General features: G+C 41.4%; 1 protein-coding gene across 5 annotated transcripts in view; it reads right to left on the bottom strand.

Moving 5' to 3' along the window:
• STING1 (stimulator of interferon response cGAMP interactor 1) overlaps window positions 1-18,814 on the bottom strand; it is a 232,182-nt gene that overhangs the window by 205,286 nt on the left and 8,082 nt on the right. For all 5 annotated transcript variants that reach the window (XR_011194142.1, XM_069199301.1, XM_069199303.1 and 2 more), the window contains one exon: window positions 5,509-5,753. Coding sequence is in view for 4 of the 5 variants with exons in the window: in XM_069199301.1 (XP_069055402.1) it covers window positions 5,509-5,753 (245 nt within the window). In the remaining variant the exon portion in view is untranslated. The remainder of the gene's footprint in view (window positions 1-5,508; window positions 5,754-18,814) is intronic.

Raw genomic sequence — 18,814 nt, 5'->3', positions numbered from 1 at the left:
GGAAATTCAGCAAATATTTAGCTGCTGGTAAGGTCCCACGTATGTACTGATAGTGGTTCCAGGAGAAATAACAGGAAGAAGTAACCTCCTAAATTGAGGTCACACTATATTTGAACTGGATTACTCAACAACAAGAACAATAATACTACTACTACTACTACTACTACTACTACTAATAATAATAATACAAGGTGTGTGATCATTATCAATACTTGACCCATTTTATTGTGAGTCTGTGCTACCAGAGAAATCTGTTATGTTATGTTATGTTAATCCCATTTAGTAGAGCACGCATTTGCCACAGGTTTCTTAGCACTTAGTAGATTGCAGAAGTGACAATGATGGCAGATACATATTGAGCTAATCCGCATTGATATGCTTCTTTAAAAAGCCATGTTTTCAGTTTCTTATGAAACTGCATTAAGCCTGATTCATGGCGTAAGGGTACTGGAGGGAATGCCATAGCATGCTTTCCATAATCTTGGTATAATAAGCAGGTTGGAATGAGCAGATCTGAAAGAATGTAAGTGTGTATAATTTTTTAATATTCTGGCTACACACTGAGGAGCCATACCTCTTAACGCCTTGAATGTAAGGCATGCTTAAATTGAATCCACAGTTTTATTGTTGGCCAATGACCTTGTTGCAACACTGGAGTAGCATGAGTCCTCCTGGAACTTTAAAAATTAATCAAACAGTTTCATTCTTTATTATTTGCAATCTGTTAAGGATATTGTTTGGTAGTCCCAGGTAAGTGGAATTAGTGTAATCTAGACAAAACAGTGGCCATAGCTGGCATTTTATGGGGTTCTTCGCAGGAATGCTGGGCATGAGCATCAATCCCATTCCAGAAAGCCAATATAACTGATTCCAGAGCCTAATTTTATAGTTCAAAATTATTATCTTGGTTTTGTCTGTGATTAGCTTCAAGTGCTCATCCAGTTCCCTATGGAGCACATTAAATGTTGAAATTCTATTAGAGAGGTCCTTGTGCTATCAGGATGCAACAGTAATTGTGAGTGGTCAGCATAGTTATAGAGTGTACATCCTCTTGCCACAAGTTCTTGAATCAATGGCTTTGCTTAGAAGTTAAATGGGTGAGGGGACAAGGTTGATCCTTGAAAAATCCCACAACAATACTTTAGCAGAAAAGTGCAAGAAGTGGACTGCCTGAGTTCACACTGCCTGGAAGGATTTGATCTACTTTAGAGAGGGCCATTGTAGGCCAGCATCTTCAACCTGGTCAACCAAGTTTATGGTTGAACGTATCAAAGGCAGGGGACATGTATAAAGGCACCAGTGCCAAAACTAGTCCCATGTCATCATCCCTTCCATCTCAGATCCTCCACCACAGAATTTACAGACTTAGGCAGTCATTATAAACACTGGCGGTACGGACCGCCATGTCGGCGGTGGCGATAATAACCGCCACCGGCATGGCGGTCCAGACTGCCATATAATGTTCATGAGGAGACCGCCACAGGTGGAACTCCACCACTGCCAGGCCGCCGCTGCCAGACAGCCTGACGATGGTGATCTGACAGGGCAGCGCACCGGATAAAGAACCTGTGACCACCAGCCTTTCCCTGCCAGGGAAAGGGTGGCAGAATGGGACCCCTGGGGGCCCCTGCACTGCCCATGCACCTGGCATGGGCAGTGCAGGGGCCTCCGTGCACAGCCTCGATTTACAGGCAGTGAAATGCGCGACGGGTGATGCTGCACCCGCCACACTGCTACATTGATGACAGCTTCATGTGGAGCCATCGGCAATGTCCAGGCCCAGCATTCCGCTGGGCTGGCCAGCGGGCGGGAGCGGAATGCTGGTTGCTGTTTATTGGGCCGACGGGGTCCTCAACGGGCTGGCGGTCTGTATTTAGACCGCCAGCCTGAATTCGGCGGGAAATCCTGCTGAGTTCATAATGAGGGCCTAAGTACTGTGCATTGAGTGGGAATATGTTGAAAGGAATGAAGATGACCAGAGGTCTGTAAATGATTGCAGGTTTCTTCAAACATATGTGCTTCTAAAATTTTTGCTGGATATGGAAGCAGTTATAAAACTCTGTCGTTTTTTTTTAAGATCGTCTCCCTTTTTTTTTTTTTATATGGGAATCACAGCTGCCTTTTTAAATGAGCTTGCCACTATACTGTGGTCAAGATAATGATTCAAGAGCTTCAAAACAGGACTCATTATTGCTATTGACGTTGCTTTTAATACTTCAGGATGATAGGGGTCAAGAGGAGAACCAGAATAAACCTTCAACATAAGATCTTAAGGACGCTTTTTGTCAATCCCTCTGAAAGAGGTAAGCCCAGAAGGTGTCTGATCTGTTTCATAAAGCAATCTGTGTTGGAAGTTGCCACTCAGAAATAAATATTTATAAAACACAATATTTAAAAACATTTCAATGTAGAACTGGTACTGTTTTATATTATTGACTTCATTACATGAGGATTTTCAGCATGTATTCTGGGTAAAGGTTGCTTTGAAAAAATAACCAAATGTAGAGCCAATCGACAAAAAGGACTGTTGTTCAAGCCTAAAGGGCTTACAGTATTTAAAGTTTGGTCAATTCTCAATTCTCTGTTTTGACCAAAAGGGAAGTGCTAAGAGTGGAGCATTGTTGAATGGATTCAAACAAATGAATTTATGAAACTGCCATGAATATTTGTTATACGTCATTGATGACATGATAATATGTTGAAACAGGGAATAGTGTGGGATAAGGGCATTAAAATGTCAAGTTTTTATCATAGTGATTTATACTTTGCATGTTTGAATTAATATAAGTGGTTGTCAACATAGATCAGAGATGTTATAGGTTTTATTTGCAGATTTCTATACTTGCTGGTACATCAATACTTTGAATATAAGTATGTTACTAATGCATGGTCCTGATGAAAGATACTCCTAATTCAAAGATAGTCTGGAAACTTGAACAGAACATGCGTGAAGCAGAAACAGAATATATTTAAATTCATTTGTTGTATTGTTCCATTACATAGATAACGAATTAGGGTTGTGAGTAGTAGTACTTGACCAGTCATCCTGCCTCTTATGTCTTTTTTGAGATTTGTATTCATTTGGTGTGATACATTGTATGATTTCCTTTAGCATTTATAAGCTCAATCCCAAATGATTTTGAACGTTTTAAAGCCCTGCTAGTGCTAGTCCTGTGGCCAATGGGTTTAGAGAATGAGCTAAAGTTCCAAGATACAAGCAGATCATTTTCCTTGATAAAGGAAGCATTAATTGCTGTGAACATAAGAATTCATCATGATATTACTATAGGTAGACTTCACCACTGCCTGAAGAATCGCATTCATATTGAATCACAAGGAATAATAAACATAATTGTAATGCATTTATAAAACTCAAAATTGGGCATTTACAGTGTGGCAACTGGGGGCATCCTGTTACAATCATACATGGATCTCGGTAGAGGGCAGTACCAAGAGCTTACCAGACAGGGACTGGGTTCGGAAGGTAAAGAAGTGTTATGTTCCATTAGCGCATTGTCAGAAGCCACATGCATACCGCTGCTGAGCATCCTCGCCATCAGTGTTTCCATGCTTGCAGTGACCCAGAGGGGTTTTCTGCTAGCTGTATGGAGTGCAGAGGGCAGAAGCTGCACTTCAGACTTCTGTGCTGCGTGCAAGGTTGGGCTTCTTTATAGTCTAATTAATGACCTGAGCTTCTGGAAAGGGGATAGCCTTGCTCTTTTTTCCTTCCTCATGTCAAGAGAAGTTTGCTGCCTTGCTAATTTCTTAAGAGCTATCTTCAGTCAATCGAGAATTACAAGATTGCCAAAGGTTTTTTCTCCTAACTGTGACAGTGATAGGAGCCACTTGACACCTTACACATGCACTATTTTCAGCAGGATGACATCATAGCTGCTGGGAGGATTCACCCTTTTTTGAGGGATTGTACAAGGGTACTGAACTGATCTTTATATCATCTACTCCTCGACACACCCATTGTAAACTGGTAGGTTAACTGTCCCACCACATTCTGAGTTCTCATGCCTCATTTAATAGTGGGAAGCATACGGTGTCCAACATCGGAGTCTTGGCTTGCTCTACTGTTGGAAACTCCTTGGTGGCGGCCCAGCCACCTCAGGAATGTCACCCGGAAGGCTTTGGAAAGCCCATCCTTTTAAGACTGGACCATCAAACAGCAACCACAGCAGTTGTGAATAGGAAAACAATAATTCTCGAAACACTGAGATTAACTATGAACACATCTGTTTTTTTATTTAAAAAAACAAACCTCAATTTAAGGATATGTTCTTAAAATAAAATAAAATGTCCATCATATGGCGCTCAGCTGGCATTGCATTTTTGCTTGGGCAAAAATGCAATGCCAGCTGCACTAGCAGAAGCACTCCCATCAAAAATACTCTTGTCGGGATTGTGGGGGGATCTCTAAATGTTACCAGCTCTTTGCCAACTGGCTGGAAGAGGTGGAATGTCTTGGAATGGGTTGGCATACGGTCCACTGTGGTTTGAATGACCACTAAAATATGTTGGGTATTCAAGTTCTACCACATTCAACATATGTTATTGCAATTGTTTCCTTAATTTGACCAAACCTGAAATCAGATTCAACTCAAGGGAATGTCATTACAAAATTTCATGCCATGTACTACCATGATCATGCCTTCAAGCCTTTGATGAGAAAACCTTCTACTGCCAGATCTCAAATCTCCGGCTAGTACATCCCATGTAAGAGAGTTGGTCCACATCTGGATCCATGCAAAGATGTATACATGTCAGGCTTTAAAATTGGAATGTGGCCTTAATCAGATTCATAGTATTGTTAAAGTCTGCAAGACATGGTTGAATATGGGAAAGCCAAAGATGGCACAAGCTGCGAGGGTCTGCATAGACAGCAGTACATTGTTAGCAAGAGTTCCCACAATTTGTAAAAATATTTCTTTATTGTCATTTTTATTTTTGTATATATTAACAACAAGCCTAATAGAGTAATCATTGCCTATTGCCATAAAGAACAGTCCTAGAAAACATTGTTTGTGCTTCCTAACAAGTAGGGAATTACATACATATGATGATGAGCTCACATATGAATCAGCATCAGCAAACATGTAAAAAAACTAACAACTAAAAGCAAGCACAAAGCAACAATTGAATCCACAGTCCGAAGGCCAACCAGGGTAGATTCTTGTTCAATAGACAAAATCATTTGTTAACATGTATACCATCGGTCAGCATGGCTGGTCACCTATACCTCCCAGCCAGGCACTCAAACATCCCTCTCAAAGGGGCAATGGCCCTCAACATTGAAATCACATTCCCTTTGGGTGATTTGAATTAATCTGCCTCACATTTCTCACAGTGGCCTTGTCATTTTTGGCCTCCCCTTTGATTATGTACGTGTCCCATTTGAACAAGTGAAGAAGCTTAAAGCTCCCATCCATGTCTTTACTAAAATGTACAATCAGCTCTTAAAATGTGCATTTTTCTACAATAAATCATGTTAAAAGCACTCACCTTGTTTTTAAATGATTTATCTCTTCAAAGAAATCACATAGTCCTTTGACCAAAGCATTTAGTGCTGTTATAAGGAAGACATTTGTAGCATGCCTTAGTATTTCGACAAAAGAATAATTATTGCCCAAAAGGATAGCAACTAAAATAATGGATAGTACACAAGCAACGATACACGCTCTTTTGCCTCTTTCTTTTGGAATAATTTTGTTTGTTTGGAAATTGAAACATTCTGAATCGCGGATCATCTGTAAGAGAAACAAAGTAGACCACACCATTACTAAAGCTTTGTGTAACAGAAATATATATAATTCATCTATCCTCAAAAACAAAATGTGTCACTAAATATTTCTTGAACAACTAGATTTACATTTTGCACAGGATAAAATCAACAAACCAGTTAGCACATTTATCAAGAAATACATACATTGTTGAGCAGAGTAAAGGAGTAAAACATTCCCCCGCAAAATATTTATTTAATCTCATGGCAAACTGAATTTTAATAGTGAATTGCCATATACCGGGCTGCCATTCGTACCCTCAGTGGTGGGTGGGGGTTGTCATAAACTTGTCGTCAAAAACATAGATTGTTTTTGAATAGGTGCGAAAAGGACTGTAGTCTTTATTTGAGTTGTTCACTATATTCCATACAATTGCATTGAGCTTCTCCAGTGCAAAAAGATTTTGGGTGCTGGTTCATCACAAGGAAAGAGATGGGGGGTTCAGGAGTTAACTTGGCAGCCACGAGTGGCTGAGTTATCAGTCTTTGCATTTCCTGATGTTGACGTCTAGGTTTAAATATTATTTTCCCCCATGTCCCATAACAACTCTGCCAGGGAGGCCTAAGGAACATGTATATTTATGGGATTCTTGACTCTGGAAAGAACCATTTTCTAGAACGTTTTAATGGACTCACCACGTGTGGTACATATCAGCAGGTTAATCATATCTCCTCTAACAGGAATCAGAACTTCCAAAAATGGTCTTGGATGTTACTGAAGTCAGGCACCATCAGAAGCAAATTTTACATGTGTTTGCTTTGAACTGAGAACAGGGGATTTCACGGCTCTTAAACAAATGTTCATCCCCAATTCTTTTGAGATTGCTTTACCTTTCCCAATGTACTAGTTCACTTGTATAATTGTTCCCACAGGTTTCAACTCTTTAAAGTGCTTTGTCAACCTGGACATCTCGTTTAAAAATTATCTTTATTGTTTCAGGTCTTCAATCGAGGTAATATCGCTTTTCTCCCCTTTTGCACTTTGTCTTTCTTACCCAGTGGAGAAGTTGCATAAGGTAGAGTTTATCAACATATCCTGTGCATCTATTAAGCCATGTTTGTGTCAAGGTTTGTTAGGTTGATCTATATATACAGGTCACCAGACGCGAGGGTTTATTGGGTGAACATCTACAAAATCATTTACCTCAAACTTCAGGCAAAAGCTTTTAAGAGTACACTAAACCTTTGGGTTGTGGTTTTACAATCATGTAGGGCCACATGAAGTACAGGACTCAGTGCCTTCTTCTGGTTCAGCAGCAGGAATAGTATAGATTTCATCGGAAAGTGTTACATTCATTGGGCAATGGACCCACAAGTAGTACCTGAAAAAGTTTATAAAAATGGGCCGTAAAGCCATCTTGGCCAGGACTTTTTTTCATATTTTGGAAAATGCATTGTGCACCACATCTTCAATGTATATAGTGTGAGGCATGACTTTCCTGTTAGCATATACATTTTACATAAAAGACAGGTTGGATCATGTGCCAAGATGAATGCACTAATTCTTTAGACAATGATTTAGGGGCTAGAAAGCTAAATGTTTGAGCGGTAATGCCAGCAAATGTGTGGCTGGCCGCCATATTTTATTCAAAACTACATTGTGACATTAGTGGCATTAACAAAACTTCAAAACTGAAAACTTTCCGTTCTCTGAAAGCTGCAGAGCTATATCTAGTGATTACAGCTGCAAGGACACCCTGCCTTCACGGACCGGAGCTGGAAGGAAGATAAAAATGTTACATTGGCTTGCTTTCCATTTGCTCCTGCAAAAAGAGCGTGGACAATGCGACAAAGCAGCAACATCAGAGCTGCGCAGGAGTGTCCCCTCCCCTACCCATAAAGAATCATTGAAGACAAATGATAAAAGGATGCTGTAATTAGTGAGAGGCGGCACACATGAGGACTGGTTACTGAGGGGATCATGCTCAGAGGTTGATATCTGACTGCAACCTCAACAGCTTTGTAAGGCATCTACCCCCTCCCCCCCCCCCCAACCCGTTGCAAGCAGCGCTAAACCAATGTGAATAATAAAATGGCAATGGAATTATTTCATTGCCATTTTATATTTAACAAGGTGAGCCGCAGCAGTCAGTCTGCCCTGGAGCCAGGAGAGATGAGGGGCGTGTCCTCTGCTGAATGGAGGACGAGAGCAGTGACCGGCCATGTCAGTCTGACCGGCTATCTTGTGCCGTCCAAACTGACGTGCGCACTTTGAATATTTCCACCCATCTGTCTTAGACAGATGGGTGGAGACCAAGCACAGTCCTACAGAGCCTAAAGAGCGTCTAGCCAGCCTTCTCCATCCAATTTTGCCACTGCTCTCATGCTGGTTAAAAGCATGAGAGCAACATCTGGATTGCTTAAGGAAGTTACCTCTTCCACTCATGCCCGTTGGAGCAACAGACTACGAAGGACACAGAGGACGCAGCTTTGGTAAGTACATTTATTTTATTTTTAATGTTATTGTAATGCATGCAAGAGTTTTTTTTTCAATGTTTGTTTTATGTATGTGTTTTGGGATGCGGCGGGGTACGTTGCTTGCCCGAACACTTTTATATATTACCAGCATGGCTTGGCATGAGAGAACTTAGGCTAATGTTGTAACCAAACCAACGTACTGTTTTCATGAATCAGTGCAGGATTCTGTGTTTTAATAATATTTTCTGCTGCTGAGACAGGGTTGTATGACTCCTAACACTCTTTACATAAAGCAGTATACCTCGATATAAGTAGGATTGAGAGACAACTGTCAGTTGTCCTTTTCTATGAAGTTGGTAGAATATGTCTATTTTCTCTTTGAGCTTCGATCATCTACTGAGTATGCACAGAAGGAAGTAGATATCAGGATATATAGATTATTTCAAAGTAGCCACCAATTCAAAGCCCATTTTGGGGAATACCACACCCCTAAACAGCTATTTCATTCTACTCATTACACAGATGTGTTTGAGACAACTCCAAGTAATATCTTCTAAATATCTTGCAAATCTTTGAATTACAAGTTTTTTTACTTTTATGATTACTTGATTGAACTGCATTGATTTTGCAAACCATTTATTGGCTTTTTCACCCTTATTATCGTAAAGTTGTCTTGAACCTAACTATGAATGCACTGTTACTTTGATGAGTAGGGCCTCCAATTCCCCTGTGGCACCCCCAGCTCCATTTCAAAGAGCAATCCCTTGTAAAATTGTTTGAAATGAATTATTGAGTGAAGAGTTATCCAAGTCAGGATATAAGACCACATTAAAATGACCACCAATGATAAGATCCCCATTCATGAAGTTAGCTACCAAAGGTAACACATATTCGTAGAAGAGTTCTTAATGATTATTTGGATATTAAACAGAGAACAGTGTAACCAGTCTGCTCCTAAGTACTTTCTATATTCCGAGTACATGTCCCTCACTGTCATTGTATTGTTTCTCTAACCGAAAAGAAACTGTTGTCACATATTTTCTTTTATTCTAGGCTGTGGAGTAAAACTGTGTGGGTGCCATATTCCTTCAAACTCTCCTTACACTTAAAATGGGCTTCCTGAGGCATCTCCACATCAATGCCATGGATGTGGATTTATTTTAGCATCACCCTGGTCACAATCAGAAAACTGACCACTCACAAGTACATTAAGTGTATCCATTTATCTCAGGCAAGAGAATTGTGGACAATGTACCACTGACCCAGCAACGATGTTACACAATAATGGATCGCTACCTCCAGGAACTATTCATGTATTATATCTCTCAGTTTTAAGAGCATCGTGTCATATCCCTCCATTCCCTGCACACCATAGGCTGGATAAACCCATCCTCTAAAAAGTATGATTGTACTTTCATGTACCTATAAAAAACATAAACTACAATCATTGTCCAAATAGGGGACATAGCCCATGGGCCAGCAAAAACAAAACAAAAGAAAAAAAACTGTAACCTTCACTAGTGCTTTCGACAAGCACCGATTGTAATTTATATTTCTGCTAGTGTGAGATTCCTAGCCACCTTCGAGGAGGTTCACGTTCAGCCGGGTCCCATACATACCTCTAATACACAACTGGAGCAAGTAACAATACTTCCATAGAAAATCCCCCAAAAGAAAAAAGAACAATAAAAAAGCAGTACAAACTGCGACACTCAGTAGCTTTCCTGGACTTGACCTCCAACATCCTCCCCAGACTTGCATCATTCAACAGAACATGAGCTTTAAAGTTATATCAGGGTGTTGAACCAAGGATACTAGAGTTGCAATTGTGTTCTCTCCACTGTGAATGCAAATGGCACCTCACCACATTAGGACTTACATTTCCAGCATGAAGAAGGACTGAGAGACCCAGTGTATCCTACAAACTACCAATAGAGCTAAAGAATGGTCCAGTTTCCTTGTGTAGTAGACAGTGAAGAAGACAGAGCCAAATAAATCCTAGAGACTTGTGTCTGAATAGAGAAAGTCATCATTTTCCATTGTTTGTAATTAGATGCTGTCTTGGGAATCTTCATTTTAAGTCAGTCCTTTGAGTTGTGTGTGTTTTCTCTTGGTCTACAGATGGCAAACAGTATGCTGCTTATTCCAGACAACTGGACTCCTTTGAAAGGCCTCTTCAGCGTGCCCACCACTGGCTCCCCAAGTTCAAGACTCTAGCAATTTCCCTTTAGATAAGACAGAGGCTTGCTTTCTACTTTCAAAAAACTACACACGAAAGAGAAACACCATTCCCAAGGTATCTTCTAATCCATAAAGTATGCAGTAGCACCTTCAAGTCCCTTTCTCTTGACAAAAATTAGAGGAGACATGCCTTACAGCACAGTGATCTAATCTGCCTTATCTGAAGGGCACTCAAAATACTGTGTACAGAAACATTTTCTGACATAAACATTGGGGCCAAATAATCTTTCTAAATGATCCCATTGATTGTTGTTTTTTTGTTATTATGTTATTATCACCAATCTGTTTGTAGGCAATATTCACGAAACAGTATTTTTGTGAGCCAGTGGTCTGACAATGATGCTCTCCTACTACACTGAACTGAATCTGGCTCCCTTTATTGGTTGCTTTTAAAATTTCTTCATGGATCCTAAAGAAATTAACCTAAAGAAAAGACACTGTATGATCATTTATTTTGTATGCAGACAGCACAGATATGCAGACAGGTCACAAATAGTCTTAGAATCATCTTTTATGCCCTTCACTATTGTCATTTGTATCCAGGGGGATTTTCTCTTGGCATGCACGTTTGGATATCCATTTTTCCAGTTCACAATGGCTGTGTGTTTGTACTTCTACCGCATTTTCAAACACTTCAACTTTGAATTCCACATGTAGAAGTGCCTGATGCAACTCGGTAAAAGTCTTTACAAAATCATGGAGCAAGGAGTTGATAGCTTTCTTAAATTCCTTTAGGACAAACAGTAATACTCTTTTTGTTGAGGGACCATGTAAATTCAGGCTTAGTACTGTGCCTCCAGCCACCTTTACTTCCCGACCTTCATCAGTTGCAGTACTCTTCCTGTCCTGCTCATTCTATATGTAACAAGTGTATTCTGTCCTTTACTTTTTAATGATGACAGTGTGAACCTGACATTGTAGAGCTTCTCTCGTATGCTTAAAGGGACAACTCTGGGGGACCAGGGAAAGTTGATGGATGGAGCTAAATATTGTGAGGTCCTGCCAAAATTGTAGGTAGAGCTTTTATAACACTCTCATGCATTCTAGCTACAAGCAAGGACCACCTCCCAATTAGTGAGATCAGAGCCTGAAGGTGATCATCAGCTTACACCCATTACTCTAGACCTCCATGTGGTATAACCACGAACACAATATATTAAGTGTATTCAGAGGATTCTCTGTAGATGGTCTAAGACTGCAGTTAGGTTTATCCTAAAGTCCATGGTTTGATATGCCACACTTCAGTATCTTCAGATGAAAGGATATGGTAGGCTCATGGCAATGCCTGCAGGCACATACTGGCTGCGATCCAGCTTCTTGATCCCAATTTATTGTGCAGCAACCAAGGAATGCATGCACGTATTGATATTTATATAGTATGAACCTAGCTAGGAAAAAAAGAGGCTTGTACATGATAAGGGGCATTGGGAGACAGTGCAATATTGTGTGTGTGTGAAGTAGGGATTAACTATATAATTTCAGTCAAAGGGAAACTAGAGGATTTGCCCAACAATCACAAGATGTAAAGTCAAGCGCTGAGGCCTGTATTTGAACCTAGGCCCCCAGGGTCGGCAGCTACAGCTACTAGGCCACATCTCCTCCCAATTTCAGTTGCCAGGGATTGTGACACAGGAACTTTAGCTTTAGTGTTCACCTTTTTCTGGCATCTCAGAGGGCAGTACTCAACTGGTAAAAAAGTTCCACAGACTTGTATTGGCTCAGTGACAGCAATCTCCATTATTCGTCTCAGCTTCAGATCTCCAGCTAGTTCCCCAGTCACAACTCCTTGACACCACCAGGACAAACACAACAACGACCAAACACTGCAGCACAAAGGAAGTACCTTAAACCTTCTCTGTCAGTATCAGCAACAATCTTCAGTTAGAGTGCTAGTGGCTGCATTGTCTTAGACGCTTGAGCTCTATCAGGAGAGAGGAAGGCCTTTGTATCAGTATTCCCAATATGCCCAGGTAGTACTTCACCCTCAGGAGCATACCATTACTTTCCAAGATGGAAATAAACCTTTTTTCAGGACATCATAGGCTAAGTCTAGCTATGGGTGGTAGAAGGGGAACAGAAGCTAGAGCTCACGGAGGGCACATCTCACTGGGTCTTTGCTCAGGCCAAGACCCATGCTCTTTAACTTGTGTTTAGAGTCTTGTTTTTCTTTTAAGCCATCATGATGTTAACATTTTTCACAATAACAGAGAAGAGCTTAAAATAAAAAATCAAGTTGTGCATTGATATCTATAACATTTGAAACACGAAACACAAATGGGCTACTCGACGTAGCCTTCAAAGTATGCACTTTCTAATTAGAATGACTGTTTTAACATGTGAAGTTTTCTGAAAGATAAAGGAAACTAGAGAGAGTTAGAGTAGCTTCCAATATGGTAAAGCATATGGTAAGAACTAAGACCTAAAACTACCTTCTAGCATAATAGAATCCAAACGACATGTCTGAGAAGTGGGTGGTAATGCGAAACCTTCTGGTTTCTGGAGAGAGTCCTAAATCCAAACGAAAAGCAACCAGTAGAATTTCCTTCATAATATGGATTGTATAACGGAGGAAGTGATAGTACCTCGCCATTTGGGACAACAGAGTATTTGGTAGAACCATCTGACCCCCTTCAGATACCTACAATTCATCCTGTCTTTGAACAAATGTCATTTTGCTCCATGACCGTTTCCATTCCTTGTCGACATTATTCTGCAGCGTTATTAACTCTTCTAATATATCGATAACTTTTAGTGCAACACTTGTACATGTAGTGTCTTCTTCAGATAACAATTCCCACTTGTCTTTAAATGATATACAGCTCAACGTGCAAAACCTTGCGACTTGATCCGCATATACATTCCCCAGCGACACATAGTCCTGCGACTTTAGGTGTGCACTGCATTTCACCACGGCAATTTCTTTAGGCAATTGTATCCCATACAGCAACTCCTTTACTCTCTCCATTTCTCACTGTTGAACCATGGAGAGGTCAGGAAAAATCTCTACAACCACAATTGACCAAAATCATGAACTATCCCGAATCGGTATTGGCTATCTGTATAGATAGTGACTCTCAATCGAGCAGAAACATGGCACGCTCTAGTAAAAGCAACCAATTCTGCTACTTGAGCAGAATACACTCCTCGAAGTCAGGAAGCTTCTAAGGTACCTGTAATTGTGCACATATCATATCCTGCTCTCAGTGTCCCTGTGTTGTCTCTCAGACAAGAACCATCAACAAAAACAATTTGGTCATTTTCTTCTAATCTAGTGTCTCTAATGCCAGGTCTTGGTTTTGTGCACAACTCAATTACCTCAAGACAATCATGTTCCACATCTTCCTCTTTTCCAATCACTTAGAAGTAAAGTTGCTGGGTTCAGCACTGTACATCTTTTCAGTGTCACATTAGGTGCTCTCAAAATACTCGTCTTATACCTTGTCAACCTAGCACCAGTCAAATATTGGGTTTTCGTCCTTGTCAGTAAAATCTCAATCGAGTGAGGGACCATTACAGTCAGGGGATATCCCATCACTACTCCTTCACATTGACCAACGGCTGCAACTGCACACAACCAACCTGGTAAGGCTGCTGCAACTGGGTCCAAGGTAGCTGAAAAATATGCTACTGGGCGATGAGCACCTCCATGGACCTGCGTCAAGACAGACAATGAAAATGCATCACGCTCATGACAAAACAATGTGAAAGGCTTCGTGTAGTCAGGCATACCGAACGCTGGAGCCCTGCACAAACTCTCTCTCAACTCAGTGAACGCCTTCATCTGTTCCTGGTCTAAAGCTATGGGATCGGTGACATCCTTATGTGTCAGCTTCTGCAGAGGCTTTGAAATCTCTGCAAAATTTGGGATCCACTGATGACAATAGCCCACCATACCCAGAAACATCCTGACATCTCTCGGAGAAGTCGGAGGACTTATCTGCAATATCATTGTAATCCTCTCTCTGGATATTTTCCTCGACCCTTTCTCAAGTTGGTGACCCAAGTACTCCACTACCTTCTGGCAGTACTACAATTTCAGTGGTGACACCTTATGAACAAACTTTTCCAAATGATTCAACAGGGAAATTGAGTCGTACTTACATTCATCCTTTGTCTTGGACGTAATCAATAATCATCAATGTACTGCACCACAGTTTATTAAAAAGCTAACTCTAATGACTCCAAATTATTTTTCAAGATCTGGTTAAACAAGGAAGGTGACTCTGTATACCCTTGAGGTAGTCTACACCAGCAGTAGACTTGATGTAGGAATTTGAAACTAAAGAGACACTGACTATTCTCATTAAGAGGCACAGAAAAGAACGCTTGTGACAAGACAACCACTGTGAACCATTCTGCGTCACATTGAATCTGGAACATTATTACAGTTGGATTGGGCACTAAAGGACAACATTTGACCACAATGTAATTTATCTTTCTCAAACCCTGAACAATTCGTACCTTCCCACATGGCTTCTTCAAACCCATTATTGGTGAATTGCATGGGCTGCTTAACACTTCTTTTAGAACTCCCTGTTTCACAAAATCTGCAATTATCTGAGCCACTTTCATCAGGACATCTTGTGCCATATATACTGTGGAAGCTGTGGAAACACTGCATTCAGCTTTAGTATAACCTTAATCAGCTCCACTTCCTTAATAAGACCAACTTCTTTTCCTGTCAAATCCCAAATGTTTTCTTGTACTGTTCACTGCAAGTCGGAATGAAGCTCTCTCACTGTGAACATCGGGAAAAACTCAATCAAGGGATACTCCTCATTTGTAGTTTCACACTTGGTTTCTGGAGCTGGGTCTTCCTCGTCATCACTATTTGTCTGGATCTCAATTCCACTATTTGAACAAGTATTCAAACACCTTGTTTCACACAACAAGTCCCTTCCCAGTAGGGATACCGGACCCGAATCACAGACTACAAACTAATGCAGTCCCTGAAAATTGCCAATCTCCACTGGATCTGCAATCGGATTTGTCAAATACTGATTCGTTACCCCTACAGCTTGGACTGTCCTTCCAAAAAGGGGCAAATTCGGGACTTCTGCACTTATTACTGTAGAGCGTGTGGCTCCCGTGTCCACTAAAAATGAGACTCGGTGACCCATTACTTTTCCTCTGGCATAGGGCCCTTTCTGATCTACTTCTAAAGAAGTCGCAAGCACACGTGGCTCCTCATCTGAACTATCACTGATCCAGTCACCATTTATTTCATTCTCACTGTGTAACGGGAATTGGTGCACCGCGTTACTACTTCTGTCTTGTCTCTGACCTGTGACCTGTTGAGTAAGCATCATCTGTTGCTGCTCCATCTGGGCTTAAGGTATCTACATTTGCTGTCTAGGTACCATGGGAACGTGCTGCTGCATTGGTTGCAACTGTGACACTTGTGCACAGGGCATTTGCACCTGTTGCATGGGTTGAAAATTTTGCATCTGACTCATATTATTCGGAAAATTTGGACTCACGGTGCTCTCATATTTTGAAATGTATTGACATTGTTATTTTGCCGAACAACAGCCTCCTGCACCATCAACGGACACTCCCGCTTCCAGTGTCCCACGGCTCCGCAAATGTGACACAGCAACATCTTTTTCATCCCTTGCACATCACTCTGAACCACAACAGTATTCACATCCGGACCGCAATTCAAATTGTCTCCACGACCCCTACCTCTCATCTGAGGCTGAAACATGACATTTCCCTGCTACTGCGGCATTTGCTGCACAAAAATTCCCTGCACTCCTGTTTGAGCTGCCTTAATCTGCATCACCATCACTTTCTCTTTCAACTTTTTTTGCTTCAACTCAATCTCTTCACTACAGTATTTCGCAAAGTGCAATACCTCATCAATCGGCTTCACTTGCCAACATATCAAATGACTCTTAATCATCTGGCCTATTTCAGGTCACAGCTCTTCTACAAACCTCAACACAAAATGCAGCATGTCTTTCGGCTCAATCGCTTCCTTGCCACTGTACTCCTTCAACGCCTTCAACATAGTACGCACGTATCCACTCTTTTACCTCCTGCACTGTCCTATCAATCCTCTGCCAATCAATATTCTTGGGTGAAATCCTTGTCTTCAGGAACTCAATCACCTAATAGTAATGCTTCATTACTTCAGGAGATGGTGCACCTGTACTCTTATCTCTCATTGGCTCACTTGTCAGCCAATCTACAGCTCTGTTACACTCAACCCACAAATCAGCTAGAACCACTATTTCCAGTGAGGTATTCAAGTTTTCCCACAGACAGTTCGAGAGCTTCACAAACCTGTCCGTCTGCTGATACCACTCTACTGGCTTCTCCCTCAATTTTTGATAATCATTTGTAAATGACAGAATATCATTCCTACTCCAAGGGACATGAATGAAATTTCCCCCTGGGATTTCCCTCATTGATAAAATATTTACCAGAACCTTGCCCTGTTGTACAACCTCAGTCACTTCTAGTGAATCTCGTTTCTTTTTATCTCTTTTCTTTATCCATCTGCCTTCCTATTTCTCCAAGGCTCCCCAAACCTAAGCACTCTGCAATAGTTCTTTAAGGTGCGATTTTATTCCGGCTGACCTCATGTGCTCAAAATCCTTTACCTCAAAATCTTATCTGTAGCTTCTCTTCAAATGCTTCATTTTCTCAATTTCAATGCTATGCTTCTCTGCCAACTCTGCTAATTTCAAATGTACCTTACCCATCTCTGTTGTAATCCTTGGACATAAGTATCTCAACTCTGCCTCTGTGTAGGACTCTAATCTATTCACCCCCATTGTTCCCTCGACTAGTTCACCTGCTTCCATGCTCAATCTGACACAATTGATCTGCTCCTCACCCTTTGAACCATTCTGTGGGGTATTCAACTAGTCTAACCAATCAGTCAACTGTTGAGCTGTCAATCTTTGTAACAAAATGTTACTTGCATTCACCGATGGTACCTGTTGTACCACTGCACTTGAAGTCTGCGGAGTCGATAGCTTAAAGCTCTGACCTGCACTTAGTCCATTCACAGCATTTGGAAGTGCAACAAGTGGACTGAGATCCAACAATGACCTCAATCCATCACACATATGAGCCACAGAAGAGACTACTTGGACCTGTTCACTTATTCCCCTCCTCATTAGACTGTGAAACATTGCTCCTTGCTCATTCACAGTTGGCTTCTTCTGCGCAAATAATGGTACTGCTGGACCAACAGTAATTGTCAGCGATATTGCATCTGGTGCTGCTCTGGCACCTGCACTCTATGGGAGAGTAACCCCCATACTCTGATTCATTACCGGAGTCTAGACTGACTGCGTCCCTGTCATTGGCGTAAACCTCGGCATACCCTGTGGCTGTGCCTGAGGCAACAAGATCAGAGTCTGCTCAGTCTGAACCAGCAGCGGTCTTGGAACCACCTGCTCCGTAGGCACCACTAAGTTCGAAGTTTTCTCTAAAATAGGCACATCTGAATAGAATCTCTGTATCGGTGGCGGATGCATCTGTGACTGAACTAATGGAGTAGTCAACGCATTGGGACTACCCTGCACCACAACCTGTATCTCACCATCATTAACCTGAACTAAACTCACTGTTCCCATTGCCTGTGCCGGGGCTGTTGGATCACTACTAGCACTCGGACCACCTTCATGCAGCGCATATGGGGGGGGTCGGTCTCTCAGTATCTGCGTAACGAGATCCTCAGCATCTGATTCCTCCTCCGCTATAGAAGACCTCTTTGCTTCCTTACTTCCAGACAGACTCTTATTAATTTTTTCTAGTCGCTTTCTTTCCTTTTGTCTCATCCTCCTGTGTAATAGCAGGAAACAATTTCACATCCTGCAATGTCACTGATCTCCATTTCTTCTATTCCCAATCCCATCTCGCTTCTGCTAAAGACTTCTCAAGTTTTCTTACTTTCCTCTCGAATTTCATTTGTTGCTGCTGCCTAGCTACCAGATCCCAAACTGCTAATGCCTCAAACTGTGCTGGTCTCGGAAGGGGTTTCGATTCATATAGCGCCATCCGCAATTGCTTCAAAATTCTCAAATTGAACGTCCCATTCTCAGGAAATGCTAAGCTCCCATTTTTCTCTTTCAACTTGCATCATTGTTTTAACCAAAGACATGGTGCAACACCTCGCTCCTCCATTACAATGTAAGACGGTGTATTCTCTGGCGGGGTAGGCTCTCCTACGCTCTTTCTAATGTATGTATCTCCCTTAAGGCACTCTTTGATGCCTTGAAAACTTCATCTTTTTTACTTCCTGTGTATTAAAAATCAAATCAGGAAATGACTATTACTCCCAGGATTCCTTTAATGCACGCTCTCAACCAATTGCCTCTCACAGATGGCTGCCAATCCGTGTGCGACCCTTCT

Source organism: Pleurodeles waltl, chromosome 7, assembly GCF_031143425.1.
Source record: "Pleurodeles waltl isolate 20211129_DDA chromosome 7, aPleWal1.hap1.20221129, whole genome shotgun sequence".
NCBI lineage: Eukaryota > Metazoa > Chordata > Amphibia > Caudata > Salamandridae > Pleurodeles > Pleurodeles waltl.
Note: the sequence above shows the minus strand (reverse complement) of the source record. Positions and strands in the feature narration are given on the sequence as shown.